This window comes from Aplidium turbinatum, chromosome 14 (assembly GCF_918807975.1).
Source record: "Aplidium turbinatum chromosome 14, kaAplTurb1.1, whole genome shotgun sequence".
Classification (NCBI taxonomy): Eukaryota; Metazoa; Chordata; class Ascidiacea; order Aplousobranchia; family Polyclinidae; genus Aplidium; species Aplidium turbinatum.
Window position 1 is genome coordinate 9,365,316 of NC_137485.1, and position 21,637 is coordinate 9,386,952.

The 21,637-nt window shown below is 36.7% G+C and overlaps 1 protein-coding gene across 1 annotated transcript; it reads left to right on the forward strand.

Moving 5' to 3' along the window:
• Positions 1-5,265: 5,265 nt before the first annotated feature.
• LOC145783127 (heat shock protein 75 kDa, mitochondrial-like) lies at positions 5,266-21,328 on the forward strand. The gene is made up of 14 exons (XM_082594909.1): positions 5,266-5,426; positions 10,443-10,669; positions 11,114-11,366; positions 11,910-12,042; positions 12,578-12,761; positions 13,631-13,767; positions 14,036-14,254; positions 14,809-14,956; positions 15,199-15,326; positions 15,750-15,869; positions 18,506-18,689; positions 19,048-19,205; positions 19,552-19,624; positions 20,385-21,328. Exons 1-14 carry the CDS (start codon positions 5,303-5,305, stop codon positions 20,484-20,486), a joined length of 2,190 nt encoding a protein of 729 aa, XP_082451035.1. The 5' UTR covers positions 5,266-5,302; the 3' UTR covers positions 20,487-21,328.
• The last annotated feature ends 309 nt before the right edge of the window (positions 21,329-21,637 follow it).

Consider the following 21,637-nt stretch of genomic DNA (forward strand, 5'->3'; position numbering starts at 1 on the left):
ACGTGATAATTTCAAGCAGTTTACCCAGAGGATTACAAGTTTAGTGAGGAAGTTCCATGGAATTTGATGGTTCCAATTCAGTTTTGTAGAGCTTGCATTAATATTCGTCTATTGGAAAATTAAATATGGTAGATAACTTAATTGCTATCAAGCTAAGTTACCGTATGTATTATTGACCAGTCGGCAATAACCCTAGCAGATTACAGTAGCCCTTTTGGATTTATTGATTATTTTGCGAGTAGGCTATATGTAGGAAGCAACATGCAGGTTTAGCAAGAGTTTCAGTTTTTAAACTAACTAGCTAAATACTTAGTCATGGGCATGGTAGTTCTTATCACCATTTGCAAGATTAGGTTATGAATTGTGGTGTATTTTACAGTTATGAATTCTGTTGTTATAATCATTCATATTTGTTTTATAATTTCAGGAATGTTATCATTATGCTATTTATTTGCAGTTATTTATTAGATTATAAATGCCAGCTTCGAATCGCCCAATCCCTCAGTGTCACACGGATAGAAGTAAAAGGTTTTTCGATATTTAAGCTGTCAATGTTTATGCGAAAGGGAAATACAGTGTGGCATAATGAAGTTTTGAAGAATGTCATACTTAAGTATAGAGATGAACGTGATCCAAGAGATAATATTAAACAAGTTCTTCACAAAGGAAATGCTAGAATTTGTGAGAAACACTTTAATGCAGAGGACATAATAATAAATTCCAAAAGTAGCAGTAGGCTAAATCTTTGAAGTTTGGTGCCGTCCCATGCTTAAACTTGCCACAGAGAACCGGTGATAAGCTGCTGTATCCACTATGCGTCTAACACTGGTCCGAGACCGAATTACACCATCAATACATGAAAACATTGGAGATGTCAAGAAATCTTTTAACAGGATAAAACGAATTGGGTGGCAATTTCAAGAACATGCAGATTATATTTCAATTCAAAAGAACGACCTTGTTCTTATTGTAAATATCTCAACATTACAATACAAATTTAGTGTGTCTAACTTTCATTTTAAAGTGTCTGAGGACAGTCAGGACACAATGTTCTGTAACAAGCTTGGTGCCCAAATCACAGAATTAGAAGCACTTCCAGCAAAAATGTGTCCCGGTATTACAACAAAGCCGGTCATTGGCACTAATTGCATTGTATATATATTACAAAGCATACAATGTATTACAATGTTGAATGATTTTCAATAAATATTTTTTGAAAGTCAACTTAAAGTTAATCAAAAGAATTGTAAAACAAAATATCATCCTGAGATTATCCGATTTGCTCTCAGCCTGCAGTTAAAAAGTTCCTCTGCATATGATCAACTCGGATCAACTTCGTGGAGTTTTGCGCTTGCCATCAAAACGTACTTTATTTGATTATCGTCATGTGCATCAAAACCAAACCGGGACATTCAGCAATCATATTCTGGATGCATTAAAAAATCAAAGTGATTCATGCAAAGATTTTGAGAAATACCTTTATATAACGTTTGATGAAATGAAAGTAGCCTAAGATCTAATTTAGTATTCAAATCGGAAACCGAAGAAAACATATTATTCAACTACTGATGCCAGACTTGAACGATTGCAAGGTGTATTTTTGCCGTATCTTAATAATTGGCATGAACAGATAAATGCAGACACTCAAGTTTCCAGGAAAATTAGAAAAAAGAAATTCATATCTGACCAAACCTTTAAAGGATTGAAATTATCAGTTAATGGCATGACTGGAATTATCGAATGCCTTTTCTTTTGTCAAACAACATGCCATTTGTTTGTACAAAACGTGTGAGCAAAGACGTATTGGAACATATAAAACCTCCATTTTCCTATAGCCTAAAATATATCGTATGCTTTTATAACCTTCGTTTTCAAAACGTAAACTAAGTGAACTCCGAAATCGAAAATACTGTACTGAATGCCTCGTAGCCTTTCCCTTATCGCTGTTGATCCATATCCACGCACCGTGACGGTGACGTCATCATTTTTCAACATCGATTTACGAATTGGCCACTTTGCCTATCTCTGTATTTATATCTCTGGCTTGACCACGCCAGTATTGCAAAAAAAAAACAAGCATTTTTTTCAATTGAAATTAAAAAGTAGCGGGTAGCGGGAGTGCGACTGAAAAAAAGTAGTGCCTCTCCCGCTACCGCTATTTTGAAAAAAAATAGCGCTGCTACTGTAGCCGCTACTCCAGCTAAAAAGTAGCGCCGTTACCGCTACTTTTACCAAAAAAGTAGCGCTGCTAGTAGCGCCGCTACAAAAGTAGCGCGCTACTGCCCATCTCTGCTTTCAGGTCACGTTTTTCCTCCCTGTTGTTGAGATGTAAGGCTGCCGTCACAGTTTTACTGTCGCTGAGCTTCAGTTTCCATTGATGAAGGTATCCAGATATGGTCGTCATGTCTTGGCTCAACGTCGTTTGTAATGATTGCCAGTCTTTCGCAGAGTACAAGATGGCCAATAGTCATCAGCATAGGCTATGCATATTTGTCAGATGTTGTTGATGGTAGGTCGTGCGTATAGACGTTGAAAAGGAGGGGATCCAAGACTGATCCCTGTGGGACACCGTTTTTGAGTCGCCGCAGTCAACATGGTTTTCCGATTCCGGTGGTAAGGGTAAAGCTCCTGTTGTGGATGAGTTCCATGATCATTTTGACCATGTGCCTGTCAGGGAGTAGGCGGAGTAGCTTGTAGACTAGGCTACGGTGCCAAACAGTATGGTAGCCACTTTAACAAGTCGAAATTCTGCCACTGAAATTGACTAGAATGAAACCGCCAACCAATTGTAGCGGACGCTGCTTTCAGCATATCCACCCATACACAGCCATCAGTGGGACGGCAACATTCCTGGGCAAAGTCGGCAAGGAATGATAGGACACGAGGTCGATTACGCTGCTGTATTGTTTACTAACTCAACTCAGAAGATCAATGCTTGCTCACAACGTAATTGTTTATAGTTTTTAATCTTCGATCCAGCAACACAGAAAGTAAAGGAAAACACCGGAATTATTAAAGCTCCACCACCAACAACTGGATACGAAATGTTGTCGCTGCTACATTAACAATAAACTGATCCAAACGTCATCCGGGCAGTGCCAAAAATAGAAAACAGTAGCAACAACGAAACCGATATATTGCTTTAGAATTACCAAGACTGATTTCTTGATACTGGTTTTAAGTTCTGACTTTTGATATTGCATTCAACTGATTTCCATATTGAAAGAACCGACTTTTCATATTGAACAAAAACTCAACCAACTGATTTTACATATTGCAAAACTCTACAAAAGACTAATTTTCACATAGCAAAAGACTGATTTTACATATTGCAAAAACTTAACAAACGACTGACTTTACATATTGCAAAAACTTAACAAACGACTGATTTAAAATCATGAGCTAAACTTCTTTAAGAAGGTACTAGTGTGGGATTGCGGGTTTTACATACGATCACACAACGCAACACGACTGCAAATCTACATAACGATGAACCAAGGTAGGAATTCGGCATAGTGAAGTTGATTACAGAAGTTGAATTCCCGATTACTGAATTGAATTCCCGAGACGTGCAGTTATGCGCTCAAGGCAGAGCCTTCTGGACAATTCTAGTGACGTGTACGTGTGACGTCAGAGACGACAGAGCTCTCTAGCGCTACACAATCATAAGTTACGGTTTAAGTGACGTAAAAAATGGCGAAAGGAAGATCATAGAAAGCAAACTTAGTGATGGATTTTTTGTCAGCTGGTTGGCTTAGGGGTTAGGGTTGGGGCTAGAAAGTAGTCATTTCATTGACGCGTGTTCGATTCTCACCACTGCTATTGCTCTTTTTCTTCTGTAATTACCAAATAAAGTTCAAAACAAGCATTAACTCTCTGGATGAGTGCTAGAAGGGTCACAATTGGACGGTAGCCTCTTATAACATGTTCTGATTGGTTGGCAGTTGCATTGTAGTCAATTTCAGTGGCAGAATTTCGACTTGTTAAAGTGGCTACCAAACAGTATCATAGGCTGCTGTTAGGTCGATAAAAACAGCCCCCGCTTTCTTTTTTGCCGAGAAACTTTCCTCAATATCCTGAGTTAGTACTGTGACTTGGTCTACAGTTGACCTCCCGTGTCGGAAACCAGCTTGTTCTTTGGGAAGCACTGGGTCGATTATATTGGTTCGACACGGGCGTAGATCAGTTTCTCAAGGATCTTGAAAGGGATGCAGAGCAAGGAGATGGGGCGATAGCTCTTTGCATCGTCTAGTGGTTTGTTTGGCTTAGGGATCGCGACGACCAGAGATCTTCTCCATACTTTAGGAATCTTGAGACGGCGCAGGCAGGACGACAGGAGCTTGAGCAACGCATTCTATAAGGACTGCTCTCTACTTAGTCGCACCTAATGGATGAAAGTGGAACAATTCCTCTGCAACAACACTTTAACAATCTGAAACGTTACTCTGTCAATTGCGTCAAAAGCCTCTACAAGTAGGCTAGGCGAAATGGCATCCAGGCCGGATAGCGACTGTCAAAACAGCGACTGTCATAATGGCGACTTTATAATAGCGACTTCATAATAGCGACTTCATAATTTTTGGATTTATATCATGCCAGTCAGCAGGTTTTGACTTGGAGGCCAAATTTCGAGGTCGCTGTTTTTAATTAATCGAGTTCTTGATGAATCGCTGTCGTGTAGTCGCTCTATTGACAGTCGCTGTTTTTAATTAATCGCTGTCGTGTGGTCGCTCTATTGACAGTCGCTGTTCTGACAGTCGCTATTTGGAACCCGAGCCAGGCGAAATTACCAGGAATAATCTACCAAGGCTTTGTCACTCCGAGGATAAAGATTCAAAAACAAAACCAATCAATCACAGGTTGGCAGCTCTGTAACCCACGTGAATGCGAGGGACCATGACGAACCATTTGGTCATTGATTTTGGAGTTTGGTTTTGGACTTAGCAGAAGTTGTGTTGGTAACCAAAGTTCAGTTTGCCACAACCTGTCATTTGTGATGTGAAAAGCAGAGCAGTATTTTTATGCTATTTTTATTTTTTGAACGATGACATTTAATGAATGTAAAAGAGTCGAATTTTCCTTGTTAAAATGAGTTATGGCATTGCATTTGAGCAATTTATAAGTTACGGTAATAACCTTTTCAAACCCAAGCTATTCCTTACCAATGGAGAGAGAAATAACTTCATTTAAGATTAACTAAGACAAAAATTAGTAAACATGGTAAGTTATAGTAGGCTAAGTTAAACATTTGTTTACAGACAACTAGTGAATATTGTACTTGCTGTAGGTTGCGTAGTACGGTATGATGGCTTCATACTCAAGCAGAGTCTCTTCACGTTTGCTTCTGAGAAATAATTGTCAAGCTTATGTTTCAAAACGTCATCATTCAAAAAGATGTTTTGCAGCCTCTCAATATGTTTGTGACGGTAAGTTGATGCATAGAAAATGGCCTTGTGCAACTGATACCTGTAGGCTAATTAGTTACCTATGTTTTTGTCTACAGCAGCTAAGGCTTTTAGATTTATAGCTTATCATAGCTCTAATGGGGTGCAACTATACTTTCCCCTGAAAAGATTAAAACAAAAATACAACAGAGCTGAAGTCGCTAATCGGAGTTGCCGCAAATATTTCAAAATTTTTTCTTTGAAAAAAATCGAGAGAAAAAATACCGAAGCGCCAAAGTGGCTGATCAGAGTTGCCGAAACAGTTGGCCACACTAATTATCCTGAAATAATGGTTGATAAACCGAACCTCACTTTCGATTTGAAGTTATTGCAAATTAAGATTAGGGTGAAAACAAATGAAATCAACACAAAATTTTGCATTTTAAAACCTCGACGACACCGATTGTGATAAAAATCACATCATTAGTAAAAATGTATGAAAAAATCATTTTCCTAAAATTTTGTCTTTCTACATCGAGTACTTTTTGAGATAGAGTGATTTGAAATTTTAGTCATTTTCACCACTTGATGGCGCCATTTTTCACATTTTAACCCATATCTCGGCCAATTTTCATTGTAGAGACATGGTTGATAGCTCATTTGAAAGGTAATTTTAAGCTCTATCAATCTATCTAAAAATAATGAAACTTTATTTAATAATGAAAGAGGAATGTTGTGTTCTTGGTTGTAAACTTCCGACGAGCACAGCAAAAATATATATTTTCAAAATCAAAATTTTTTTTATTTTTTTTAAAATTTGATTCTTCTTCTACAGCCATGCAAAATATTGTGTTGTGTTTTGACCATTCTGTGTGTTTTTTAATAATTTTATATTCCTTAGTCAATTTTTTTTTTGTTTTGTTTATCCTTACTAAATTTTTTATACGTATCTGCAGGATAACTTACATGGGAATTAGTAACAAGCTAAATGCTGAGATATTTTAATTATAAATAAGTACAGCTTCGATGAAGAGGAGGTCTTCAACTCTTCATACAGTGTGTCTTTAATATAATTAAGCAAGAAGAGACTGGGAGTTATACAGAGGCAGATGATTTAAATTATTTCTATATTTTCGCAATGCTGCAACATTTTGAAAAATACAAATTCAGCTTGAGGAATGAAGTTGGCTATTGTAGCAGTTTGTATTGCGTGTGTCAGGAAATCTTTAAATAATATTATACAACATAGCTTTTTGTAGGTTCTAAAGATGAAATCCAATAGCCAAGATATAATGATAAAAATTCATGATTAAGCAATGACATTGTCGACCGTTACCTTCAGAGGTTAACTATAAGCAAATATAAATAATTTTAGTGGACATAACTCGCTACTAGACTACTAATAAAATATCCAAACAGTAAAAGCTGGTCACTTTATTTGAACAAGTCAAAAATATGCAATATACATACATTACATCAGTGTACCCTCCAAGGTTTTAATAATATTAATTTCTGTTACAGGGGATCCACTCAAAGCTAACTGTAGTTTATAAAATACCAAAAAATCCACACTTTACAAACATGCCAATAAAACTTATGCAACTTTATTTGATTGGAAGCAATCATCAAATCAATTTTGGCGATTAGGAGGTGTGCTTACGTCATTGGGTGGGCATGGCTCTATACTTTGCATGCAAAATTATAACATTATCGCGAAAACAAAAGTTCTGGCACAAATTCCAAGCAGCAGCTATTTCATAGCAATGCATTAAGTTTCATTTTAAACCACGAAAATCGAGTACCAGTATGCCAAAAGTACGAACACTGAATCTTTGTTATCGTGATCGTACTGTTAATTTGCATGCAAAGTAGAAAGTACCGGTACTGTATAGGGCTATGCCCACCAAATGACGTAGACACACCTCCTAATCAACAGAATTGATTTGCTGATTGATTTCAAATGAAAGTTCTAAGTTGCACAAAACCTTTAAAACTTTTAGATGTAATCCTAGAATATTGCTTAAAATACATATTTTACATAAATAACTGACTTTGGTGGGAACACTGCATTACACGTTAGTTCACTGTTCAAGTTGCAATTGAATTTTTAAAGCTAGCATCTGTTCGGCATGCAAGAACTCGTTGTTGGTGAGGGAATATGTCCTTCCAGAGCTTGCAGTAGTTTGAGGATCCACTGATGAAAATAGAGAATTGCGTGGCACTATCAGAACACCATCTTTTCTTGGCAATGAATATGATGATACAGGACCATGTGGAATGTGGATGCAGAAATTTTAGTTCAAGCTCGTCATTACTCATGAACTTCTTCTAAACATATGCTAGCCACCAATTCTTCTCATACACACAATACACATGTAACATATATATGAGGTAATTTCTTCCCATTGTAAAATTTTTGAACTGTGTTTGTTGTTGATTGTTACGGTGGAAAAATTGGATGACAATGAATATTCTTTGACTATCAGCTTCTCAGTAGATTTCGTCAGTGGTTCAAAGAAATGTAATTTTTGTATACCTGGAATTGGGTTTGCATAGGAAAACTTTTCTTCAAGGTCCGATGCATGTCGTTTAATTTCTTCATCTTCAACATACAAACATTTCACTTATTGTTAAGCTCTTTTTGGCCCAAACAAAAAGTTGCGTTGGTGTTTGAATGTGGTCATTAGACACTCTTTGTAGGCTGGCTTTGGCAGCCAAGCGTTTTATGGTACCTCCTACTCCATCACAGCGGCTTTTTCCATGTGGTGGTAAAATAGATTGCCTTTTTTACAAGAAACTTAAAAGATTGCAAATATTTGAATAGATGACGTTGAAAGGTGTGAACAGTTACAGCATTGTGTTGAAGAGTATCAGAAATTAGGGCCAAACAAATGTGTTTCAGAGAAGTACCATAGATGGATCTTCAGTAGTAGGAAAATTGTGGTAAATTACAATGGGTGAACGGTAGCCTGCATATTTGTCCATGTCCAATGATAACTTTGAGCAGGATCTTGCACAAAAAAAGAGTAACTTTCAGCAAAAACACCCAAAATTATAACAGAGCCATCGATTTGTTGTTTCATTCGATTCAAACTTGCAGATTGTTGCTTAGCTATAAAATCATGTCTTTGAAGGATCCATAGTTTTTCCAACAGGCTCTCTACAAATTTGTCTAGGGGTCTATTAAGGTTTCCAAATGTGTGCGGTCAACAGTTCAGTTGTTTTTATTTATTTATTTCAACAGACACCCATACTTTGTATGTGATTGAATCAACGAGCAGGTTTTCTTCAAATATTTCCGTGATCATACGTTTCAGGTCATTGATATGACTACATTTATCGCATAGGCTAGTCCAAGAAAACATTTTGGTTGAGCACTGAGCAGGGTTGCAAGCTAGGCGGGCATGTAGGTGTTTGTAGCTAACTATTGTAAAGAAATGATTCAAATTAACTTTTGAAGCATTGTTTGCACGATGGAAAGAACACAACCGTATTTAATGTGTTGCCAAACATCATGGCTATCGATTTTATGCTGGCTTAACCAGCGCAAACTATGCAATAGCCAATAGGTAATATATTTTTACATCTGACTGATAGTTTTGTAGTAGAAAGCAAACATTGTTTCAGTAGATCAAGATTCTAGAATCTAGAAGGCACACTGCATTGTATATGACAACCTGAAATCCACATACCATGCATGCACCTTGCCTAGTGTCCTTTCAAGATAGCTACAGTACAGACAAGATAGGCTATACAATGCATCTTAATAGGCTACAATGTCATGCAGAGCAAACTATGGTGAATTGTTAGAGCAAGGAAAATGAATTGATTGAAAAACACACAGAATGGTCAAAACACAACACAATATTTTGCATGGCTGTAGAAGAAAAATCAAATTTAAAAAAAAATAAAAAAAACTTTCAATTTTGAAAATATATATTTTTGCTATGCTCGTCGGAAGTTTACAACCAAGAACACAACATTCCTCTTTCATTATTAAATAAAGTTTCATTATTTTTAAATAGATTGGTAGAGCTTAAAATTACCTTTCAAATGAGCTATCAACCATGTGTCTACAATGAAAATTGGCCGAGATATGGGTTAAAATGTGAAAAATGGCGCCATCAAGTGGTGAAAATGACTAAAATTTCAAACCACTCTATCTTGAAAAGTACTCGACGTAGGAAAACAAAATTTTGGGAAAATGATTGTTTGTTACAGGGCTTCAAATCATGTAATTTTCATTAAAATCTGAGAGATTCAGGTTTCGGTGCTGTGTTGATTTCATTTGTTTTTACCCATTAGGGTTTGGGTTAGTCACTCTTATTTTGTGGTGGCCCATAAAAACTCAATTATTAATTTAAAGGGAAAAGTTTAAAATGTTTGTGGAAACTCCGATCAGTGTCATTGGCTTTGTTCTATTTTTTTCTCAATCTTTTCAGGGGACGAAATCGGAGGACAAAGTGTTCAGGGGACGGAATAGGTTGCATCTGTTCTAATGTGAGCAATATTGAGCATCTGATTATCACAACTTTGAGAAATGTATTTTTTGTCTCTTCTATAGAGTTTTGCACCTTAAAACCTGTAAGTTCCTTTACCTGTCTTACCGGTATCCTTTTTGCTTTACACTAGAAAAAAACACAATACGTTTTTTTTTTTGTATTTTAACTCTAAATCTCATAACTCTCATAACTGAATCTTGGTTTAAACACAGGCTTATGAAAAGCAGTAGGAAAGGTACTGAACTGATCAAGCCATTAGTAAATGAATGATAGTTCAAAGATGTATGGATTGTATGTGATAGTGAATTGGCACTTGATCTGTTCATTCATGTAGCTTCTACTGCTGTATGATGAAAGTTTGGTTTGTAGGCCTATATCTCATATATTTTTGATTAATTTTTTTTCTGGAAGAGACGTGTCTGATATATACAATCATTAATCAGGCACAACTTTTATCAGGTTTTTATTTTCAGATTCAAAGACTTCTCACACCTCATTTTTACAGATATATACAATCATTAATCAGGCACAACTTTTATCAGGTTTTTATTTTCAGATTCAAAGACTTCTCACACCTCATTTTTACAACAAAAAACAAACTTGTTTCGAATACACACATGGAAGCAATTTTCCACGGATGCACAAGAAGTTCCTAAATCGGATGAACACAACATAATTGATGACAAGGAAACAATTGTTGGTGCCGCCGACAAACATGAATTTCAAGCGGAAACAGCAGAATTACTCAACATCGTTGCAAAATCATTGTACTCTGAAAATGAGGTTTGAGCATTGTTTATATAGTGTTTTCAAACCAATGCAATACCAGTAATATGGACAAGGTGTGCTTTGATGACATCTTTTACCCACCAACAGGCCTCTAAGCTTGTTTATTTTTTCGACAACTAAGCATGTATGCGGCCCGTGGTGTTTGTACAAATCAAGTCGAATCCAGCGCGCATGACGTCAGAGAGAGTGCTCGGGCGCTACAGGCTACCAGAGATTTCTCCCTGACAACCTTATTCTTGGCTACTCTGGTTATTTCTGTACTGCAGTAACTTCTGGATCACTACACTGGTGTTAAAGGTCCTAAAGTTTTTGCAGTCCAGCAGTCAGCAAATATTTATGCTATCACGTTCAGACACAAGTACACTAAAACGTGTAAAACAGCTAGCAGAATAGTGCAGTAGCAAATTCTCAAAACAATTAATGATTTTCTGTTTCAAGGTATTTATTCGCGAAGTAACATCCAATGCTAGTGATGCACTGGAGAAGTTGCGATACAATCGTTTAACTGTGGAAGGCAGTGCCGCTGCAGATGATCTTCCACTCGAAATACACATTCAAACAGATAAATACAATAATACCTTCACCATCCAAGACACTGGAGTCGGAATGACCAAAGAGGAGTTAACTAAAAATTTAGGAACCATTGCTCGATCTGGATCAAAAGCTTTTTTGAAAGAAATCGAAGAAAAAGGTATTAGCTGAATTACGTTCATTGCGTAACAGTATTCAATTTTCCAACCTACTTGGAAATGAATCAAATTGAAAATTTATTTAGTTATGTCGGGTTATATCACACAGTACAATCATTCGTATCTGCATTCTGGCAGACAAAGACAAACTCATCTGAAACAATTATCCATGCAACATATAATAGGAATATTTGGTGAATTATTTATTTGAGGCCGTCGATGTCTGGTTCAGGCAAGGCAATTGAAGAAGAAGGTTTACTGTACTCGGAATGGCCCGTTTCGGTGAGTCCGATCCCTATTCAGTGATTTTTTCATTTTTTTTTTAAAATTTTCGGGTACCGTAGCCTAACTATCATTGCCGTTTTAGGGTTAGGGGTTAGGGTTAGAGGTTAGGAACTCATCGAATCGGACTCATCGAATAGTAGCAGACCCTACTGTACTATGGTCATGGAATTTATTTAAGCTAACCTATACTTTTAATGGGTTGATATAGGCTACTACTGCTGTAGATATTTGTCAACAAAATATAAATTTACGTTTTAAAGGAGACAACAACTCTTCCATCATTGGCCAATTTGGCGTGGGTTTCTACTCTACATTTATGGTTGGTAACAAAGTGACGGTTTTCACCAGATCTCATGAACCCGGTAGTAAAGGATACAGTTGGACATCGGAAGGGTAACTGTGTGAATTTGATAAATAAATATGTATGACATTTTCCCATACAGCAAAATCCATGTTTTTTTTACATTGATTTAACGTCTGTAGACATTAAATCAATGTAAAAATGAGGATTATGTTGCTGTCTGGGTTGTAAGTTCCAAGACATCATATATCGTATTTTACATTTGAAATTTGAACATGTGTTTTACTTCACTGAACGTTTACTGTTGCCTTTGCTGTCGTGTGCTAAAGCTATGAGTATGAAATTGTCTGCACCACACTGATAAAAAAAAACAATCAGTTTGTTCAACATTAGACCATACCGGTAATCAAAAAGAACGTGTGGTGAACAAGGTGTCTTCACATCCACTTAATCTAAATTTTGAACCACTGTGCATAAACTTGGAAAATAGATATGAAAAAAAAACATTTATTGCAACAATAAAGTCCTCTTTCTGCTTTTAATTATATATCTGCATTTAATTATAGCTGACTGTACATTGCGTTTGTCTGTGCCGTTCAACAAACTTTAATCTTTTACATTGTGCAGAGGAAATGCGTTTGAAATCACAGAAGCGGATGGTGTTTCCCCTGGGACAAAGATCGTGATTTCTTTGAAAACTGATTGCAGAAAATTTGCTGAAGAAGACACCGTGAAGAAAATCTTGAAAAAACACAGTTCCTTTATCGGGTTTCCTGTGAGACTGAATGGAAAATTGCTGAATGTGGTACAGGTACAGAATCTCTTATGCATAGTAATGCACGTTTGTGAAGCGGATGGCAACAACCAGAGACCGCAACTCACAGGGCACCCGGGGTGGTAAAAGGATAAACCTTCGGCCCTGGTGCCCAACGAGAGGAACTTATCCTCTTGATCCTGAACAAGTGCACTTCTCAGTGCAGGCAGCTCCACCTGTCGTAAGGGTCGTAGTAACACTGTTGCAGTTGAACGTGCAAGACCTTACCAAAGTCAAATGCAACATCTTAGAACGCCTAACACAAAAGGTGCATGTGGCTTAGATTTTCAGACTGCATACCACATTCTCTACCAATGTCCTGTATATCGACCCAAGGATAGACAATTAGACATGTGGACCTAACAACGCTCGATGAACACACAATCCATTGGCTGCTGTGCCTGGATATAACAACGTGACCTGCGGCGGCCTCAAACGCAAGAAGATGCATAGCAATTTTGAAATTCGACTTAAAACTTCCCATAAATGTTTGGCATGACTACAGCATCATGCACATACATTAAAGATCATCTTCAGTTTTTTGTATTTTGTGATTTTTAGCCTTATAGATCACACCTAGTGATTGTGAAATCTAAAAATTGTTGTTTTGTGTCTTGTGACCTTAAATATAGCAAATATGATACATATCACATGGTAATCCGATTTTATTGAGCTTTAAATTATCTGAAGTGAAATTAATTTTTTAAATTCAATTTTTCACCCAAAACATGAAAATTTTTATCATTTTTATAATTTCGTTAAAACTTTTGTATCATGTTTTTTGCTCTGGGACCGGGAGCTTGCTGGTTCCCACCGATAAGCACAAGTACAAAAACTAATCTTACGATTTTTTGCATTATTTCTAGCCTTTGTGGACTTTGGAGGCGAAGGACATTTCAGATGAGCAGCACTTAAATTTCTTCCGTTATTTATCTGGGAACGAACAGGAAAATTTTTCGTATAAATTATTCTACAAAACTGACGCGCCGCTTAACATCAGAAGGTAGGCTGGTATGCGTTTGGTAAATAACAGGCATGATACTTTTCCAAAATGACACTTTTTACTACTTCGGTTGAGACACTTTCTGCTTTCATAGCGTTTCAAGATTTTTCAGTATCTTTTTTGTAAGCTTTAATTTGTTTTGCGGGCGATGTTTCAAAGTTCTGTGGTACTGAAGCTGCAATGAGTGCATTGTTGTTCAAGTTTTAATGCCATTTATTTATAGTTTAACTTATTTTGCAAAATTTTCATGTTACCGCTTTCGTTTCAGCATCTTCTATGTGTCGGAACATCGCCCTAGTCTTCTCGAGATGACGCAGAACATGAGCGGCACATCCGGTGTGTCTCTCTACAGCAGGAAGATTTTGATCCAGCACAAAACTGAGCACCTTCTGCCCAAGTGGCTCCGGTTTCTAAGCGGCGTTGTAGACAGCGAAGACATCCCATTGAACCTTAGCAGAGAGCTGTTACAAAACAGTGCTTTGATCAGGTAAGATTAGTTTGGTTGTTTTTTTGCTGTGTTCAAGTACACGCCCGGTTGTTGAAGATTTACATATGAAGTGGACGGGAAGGCAAGGAAGCCGATATTTGTGTCCACTTTCAAGCGCGTTACTTAATATTTTACTAACAACACAGCCACGTGCGCTTCAGTGGTGTCGAACCAGTATCCTATGGAGCGTCGTACAAAGGCTTTCACCGCTCGGCTACGCAGTCGATGTGTTTTTATTGCGTTGGGACCAAAGCCTTCTAGAATTTACCATGGTTGAACCGTCTATTCTAATTTCTAAGTGTTTGGTTCTTCGTTTCGAATCTCAACAAATCCTGCAGTGTACCAGATAGCAAATTTATATGTTGATTCAATGTCTACAGTAAAATCAGTCATTTTTGAATTGATTTAACTGTCTGGTTAACTCTCCTTTGGTTTTGACATAACAAAGCGATTGATCCCACTGTGTCAAGCCAGTTTTTGATTGCACGGGAAATCAAAAATGAGACCGTGTGATAGAAATTACTATTGACATAAAATCAAAAATTGTTGCACAGAAAGCTGCGTGAAACTCTCACAAGTCGAATGATACGGTTCTTCCTGGACCAAAGTAAAAAAGATTTGGATAAATACCTGCTGTTCCACCAAAGTTACAAAATGTTCATCACCGAAGGCGTGTTGTCGGAAGAAACACAAGATAAAAAGGTTCAAAGCAGATCAAATTTTTTTCGCGCTAACATGAGACGTTAATTGCTCATACTGTGACTGTTTAAGCTCTTTGACACTGCCACCAACCTGTTTTTAATAGTAAAACCCATCATTTTTTCGATGCTATTCAGTGTATACCTTGGAAAAACTTAGTGCTTTGATCAGGTAAGTAACTTAGTAACTTTTAATTTTATTGACAAAAATTTTGATGTTTTTTTAACTCTGTCGTTACTCTCCAGGAAGAAGTGGCTCAATTGTTGCGATACGAATCTTCATCACTGGCTGACGGTGAAGTGACCAGCCTACAAGAGTATGTTAAGAGAATGGAAAGTGACCAACGAAATATCTTCTATCTTTGCTCTCCAAAGTATGTGAACTACTATTGTCAATCCAAATAATACAAGCTCAGTAGCTCACTCAAGTTTATCATTTTAGCAAGTGCTGCTTATGTTGTTTTTTTTTTGCTTCAACGATGATTTGTTAAGAGGTTAAAAATGCAACCTCACCAGGCCTGCCGTATTTTAGTTTAATTTTTTTCCAGCCAGCAGATTACAATCGGTAGAATCTGCTTTGATGCCTTTCAAATCATGTTAAACAATAAAAACTAGATTGAAATGCCAGTTGTTTATTACCAAAGCCTGAGAGAATCAGTTCAGAGAAATTGCCTTTTTATTTTTTTCGACATCGTTTTTTCTGTGCAACGTTCTACATCTTACTTTCTGAGAACAACAGATAACTGTGTCAGGAAGAGCAATACATGTGAACAATCGGGTATTGTTTGTCATTATAGTCGTGAGCTGGCTTTGACTTCACCATACTACGAAGCAGCGAAAAGCAAAGGAATGGAAGTTTTGTTTTGCTTCGATGCCTACGACGAAGTCATGATGCTCCAGTTGAGAACCTTTCAATCGTAAGTGATCGCATACATCTTGTTTTTTCAACACACACCAAGTGACCGAGGCCATAGTAAGGTCATGACGAATGCCGTATCATTTATTTTTCTTTATTAATGCGACCGGAACGAAAAAGATACTACTATCTACATTAGCTGATATACCAGCTCCCGTGCTGCCAGCATGTCAGTGAACGCCGGGAAAAGGTGGCAAAACCCTGAAAGATTTAAAACATGCCTGAATCGTAGTACGTGATGTACATGATGTACGTTGCGGGTATATGTCTGTAGTTAGCACGGCCACAAAACCCAAAATACAAACAGCAAAAATAAAACAAAAACAAAGAGAAGCACATATGTAGTAATAAATACCAGCCTAATGAAAAATGTTGTGGATTGAATTTGCCTGTTCCAATATTGATGTAGATGAGCAGTCATCATAATAATATAGGACGGAGAAAGAAAACCGGACATAAAAGAAACCCATCCTCAGGCAAAGCCCGTTTCGATATGGGCCAGGAGAGCACATTGAGGCAATGAGCCATTTGCCTTCATTAAGTTTACTGAATATCTGATTTAGAATGCCAGCGAGTACTGTACATATTTTTTCCACCCTCATGAATTTGATACATTTTGCTTCAACAAAAATTGTCTTTAGCTGCGTCTAATTTGTGCATTGTCAAGGCTTATGCATTCAACGAAATTGCCAGGCAACCTGCATTCTTACAAATGCAAGCTGATGGCTTGAAACTTTGTAGTCTGTGCTTCTCTTTGCCAACATCCTGAAAGTTTATGAACAGGTCTGCTACCCTCAGAAAGCAAACTGTTCAATACCTACTACCTAGCCAGTAAATCAGTATTTTTATACCAGACTTGAACAGCTAGAATTTTTTTAGCTTTTTGAAATTAATTAGAATTAGAGCTATTCAAGTTTTTACAAATTAGACTAGAATTAGAACCACCCAAGTTTTCACTAATTAGAGTAGAATTAGTTTGACGCAATTGTCGCATAACTTTTTCTATTTGGATAAAAATACCAATGTGGCAACTCTGGATCAAAATGTCATTCCACCATCACAGGACCAAAACGACTTTCGTCATAATAGTAGACATTGTCATATAAGTGAATTGATGAGTTATTATAATTGAGTTTTTAGTAGCTTCACTGCTTATGCGATGGAATGACAATATGATACTTTGATCTTGATCATTTTATTGTTTTTTCCTTGCATGAGATTAAAAAGAGCGCAGTTTCTTTTCATTTACAGAAAAACACTGTTGGACAAACTAGAAGTTTTAGCAAAACCGAAGATTAGATTGGAACTATAATTTGTCTAACAAGTTTTTACAAAATTAGATTAGAATTACAGTACCTACATTTTGCTCTAACTCATACAAAATGATAACATAACAAATTTACGTTATGCTGATGATACTGTTTTGTTGGCTAAATCACAAGAATATCTTCAAGAAATATTGGATAATGTTAGCTCATTTGGTAGAGGATTTAACATGAAAATTAACACTAAAAAGACCAAATCAATGATAATCTCAAAATCACGACACACTCCAGTACTCCCAATCACAATTGACCATGAAAAGATACAAAAAGTAAAATCTGTTTCCTATCTTGGACATTTAATAACTGACGATGGAAGGTGCGACCATGAAATTCTAAGACGAATAGAAATCGCAAGAACTACATTTGGAAAAATGAAAAATGTTTTAATCAATCAATTTTAAATTTATCAATTCGTGAAAGGATATTAAAATACTACATCAGGTCAACCCTTTATACAATTCTGAAACTTGGACAATGGACAGTGTCACAAAATGGAAAACGGATCGATGCCTTCGAGCTCTGGACATACAGGCGAATGTTAAAAATTTCATGGAAACAAAAGATCAATAACGATGAAGTATTTTGTCCAAATTCAAGCAAAATTCTCTTAAAAATAGTCAAAAGAAGAAAATTGAAGTATTTCGGGCAGACAATAAGGCAAAACTCGTTACAAAGATCATTAACAGAAGGAAGATAAACAGTAAAAGAAATAAAGGCAAACCAAGAATGATTTTGACAACAAACATCACTAAATGGACAAAATTAAGTTATGAAAGTGCAGTACGAACAGCTCATGGTCGAGAACAATGGCGCATTGTATCCAACCCTCAATACAAGGAAGGAACTTGATAATGAATGTGGGACGTGGGTGAATTGATGAGTTAATCAAGTTTTCAATGACTTCGCTTCTTAAGCGATGGAATGACACTTTGATCTTGATCGTTTTATTGCAATTTCATTCCATGAGGTTGATGAGAGCGCAATTTTCTTTCATTTGTTAAAAAGCACTGTTGGTGTTAGACAAATTAGAATTTTTAGCAAAACAAGAGATTAGATTAAAACCAGAATTAGAATAAACTAATTTTTACCAAATTAGATTAGAGTTACCAATATTTTGCTCTAATTCATCGAATTAGACAACTAGAATTTTGTGGTTGTCTAAGTCTGTTTTATACGTTGATTCACGTCTGCAGACGTTGAATCAATGTAAAAAAGTCTGATTTGCTGGCTACACCCAATTTAAGGTTGCCTCACCAAAATTATTAATGATTATAATTTCATGAAAATCACGGCTGTGTTTATTGATTTTCAGAAAGCAGTTGACTTCGCTTGAAAATGAGGCTGTTTTAGACTTGATGAAGCCGAAGCCAGATTCTGCAGAAGACAGCAAAATAATTGGCGAGACAAAAAGCGACTTCCAATTGTCGAACAGTCAAGGTAAAGCTCTCACGGATTGGGCAAAGTCTGTGCTAGATACGAAGGTCACAGACATTAAAGTAAGTACCGTTCATCCGTTTATGTTTTGTACCAGCACTTTTAAACAAGCAGGCTAAATAAGGTTTCTTAATGAAAGAGATACGAAACAAAATCAGCTTAGTAAACTTACCTTTCAACTTATAAAGCAATTAAACATTTCTTGCGAATAGCGAGCTTATAACAATGTATAAAATTGTCTATTTGAAGATTGAAGCTACGTATTAGTTAGCCATGGAAAAACTTAACTAGAAAGAGGAACTGTTGTCCCAGCTAGCAAAATCTGTTCTTTTCACTTTGATTCAACGTTTTCAGACCTTCAATCATTGCGATAAGAACAGGTTTTGCTACCTTGTTTACCTGGGATATCGCTTATTTTAGATCACAGATAAACTAGACAAGCATCCTGCCATGGTCACTGTCTGGGAGATGGGTTCGGTTCGGCACTTCCTCAAAAGCCAGTATTTGACGGATTCTAAAGGCTTGTCGGAGAACGAGAAGACGGCGCTGTTCAAGCCAACGTTGCAATTGAATTCAAGGTATTAAAGACGTCCGCAGTCTTTTTCTCAGGAACAGAAAATAATGTCATTATAAGCTTGCTTCCCATGTTATTGTAGTCCGTTTTGCGTAAACAAAAAGTTTTGTTTATGTTTCGATTTGGCAACTGCAGGTTACATTTGTAATATACAGTAGAAGATTGGTCATCGTCTTATTCGTCACATTTTTGTGGATCCTGGCAGAATTCGTTATAGCTTTGACCTGTTTGCATAATTCGTCAGTTCGCCTAATTTGTCACTTTTTTTCTAATCCTCTTGGCGTGACGAATTAGTCGAATTCTACTGTACTTCAATGCATTGCTTTTAGTTTCATGTTGTTTTCTGACAGCCATCCAATTGTCATGAAACTGGACACGCTGAAGGATAGCAACAACGATCTTGCTAAGTTGGTGTTGAATCAGGTCAGTACGAAGTCATCACTAAAGTACGACGTACGCAAGAACGAGCCCAGCCTCATGGGCGAAACACGGTGTCCATCGCTGTCATTTCTAGCTACACTCGACTGCCGAGTAATGCATTATGCACTTACAATAATTATAGACTACTCAGGATGACTTCAAAACGTAAAACGACTGACCTGGCCCACTCAGAAAGCTATCGTTTCAACATCGTCCGGCATTGTTGAAACGATATAAAAACACAATTACAGACATATACAACCAAGCAACCACACGGCATTTAACATAATCCATTAAAATTAAAATCATACAATCCATTGCTAATAAAATCATACAATCCTCGCCTCAATACACAGTTGTTTGCCTCAGGTGCTTCTCATTTACTCAACGTCTTTTCTTGGTGCGTCATATGATGCGTCTTTGCCTCGTGTAATTTAAACGCCATGTGATGTGCCTTTCTCCTATGCTCTGCCGTTTCATTTTGCATTTCGTTTTTCAATTCAGTGTTTAGATCAGTTATTCATTTTCATTATAGATATGATAAGCAGTTATTTTTTTTTTTTTGTTACTTGATAAGGGCTAACGTGTGTATGGCCGAAAACGTTTGTAGCTTGTAGTTTATGCTTAATTTTAATGGATTATGTTAAATGCCGTGTGGTTGTATATGTTTGTGGTTGAAGAAAGTGACCTCTTTACCAAAATTGTAAAACCACAATTGTTTTCAAAAAGAAGCATGTATTTTACCATTTACTTCTTTTTTTAGCTTTACGACAATGCTATGGTAACAGCCGGTCTTGTGGAAGATGCCCGACCGATGGTAAACAGGCTGAACGATTTATTATCGAAAGTTCTCGAAGCCCAGTGACATGGTTCAATTGAACGTGCTCTTGGACATTCCTGAACAAAGAGACGGATAGAATAGTATCAAGTCATCTATGATGATATGCTGCAATGCTGTGCTGTCGATTCCGGTTCTGAAGTGAAAATGAACTATGTACACAAATAATTATCAGTGATGCCTACCAACAGCGTATGCCTGTTAAGTTGAATGCTGTTTTCATGCTACACTCTCAGACACCAAATCAACCCTTTTTAAACATTGATTCAACGTCTGTAGACGTTGAATCAATGAAAAAATGGTTGAATTGCTTCTGGATTGCGGTCTTCAGTTCACCCGATTTTCTAACGCTTTTTGACCCATACAATTTGAATTTCTCTAATGAACCATACTTGTGATGTATCTTGACTGTATTATACAGCAGTATGAAAGTTTTATCAAAGTGGAAACTGTATTTCAATTATTACAAAGGCTGTCTATCATCTGAGGGTAAACAGCTGCTTTCAGGAAAAGTAGCAACGAGTAGGCTATCGTTGTGAAAACTTGGGTCGTTGTTGCAGTTTTGTAACCGATTTGTTGCAAATGTTGTTGATACGCTCCAATAAAGTCGACACATTTTGCGGCAATCTCATAAAATTTACCTACTTAAATGAAAATGGCAAAAATCGTCATGAAAGGTTCTGCTTAGTCATATCAAGAAACAAGAATGCGTTAAAGTGTGCTTGCCTAGTTGTTTTACGACATTTTGCGGTGTAGTGTTACCAGTGCCAGCTCCAGGCAGTGGCGTATCTATGCAAAATGGCGCCCATGGCAAAGTTTAAATGTGCTCCCTTTTTAACAATCTAAGTTAAAACTTGCATACAAGTCTTTTATGAACAAATCACGAAAAAAAATAAATGTGTTATTGCCGTTTTATTAAGTTCAAAGGCAGTCACCTGAGATTGTTTCGTCGTGGAAGTTTTGTTCTGTCTGCGTCTGCGGAGCTAATCATTTTGATAGAATGCTGCGCTTTGTGCCTTATAAATTATAATTACTTTATAATTATTATTTGGAATTAAAAAGGGTAAATAAAAGTTAAATTAAAAAAATAGGCTTGATCTATATTATAATCATAATATATAGGCCTACATGGAAAAAATGTTTTCATACTGTTTTACGTATAGGCCTACCGGTACTTA

What these genes read in the sequence shown, in the direction of transcription:
- LOC145783127 (XM_082594909.1), top strand. Translation starts at nt 5,303, where the DNA reads ATGATGGCTTCATACTCAAGCAGAGTCTCTTCACGTTTGCTTCTGAGA. An exon ending in CAAAACAGTGCTTTGATCAG is followed by an intron (nt 14,255 to 14,808) that starts GTAAGATTAGTT and finishes ATTGTTGCACAG; the next exon opens with AAAGCTGCGTGAAACTCTCA. An exon ending in ACGTTGCAATTGAATTCAAG is followed by an intron (nt 19,206 to 19,551) that starts GTATTAAAGACG and finishes GTTTTCTGACAG; the next exon opens with CCATCCAATTGTCATGAAAC.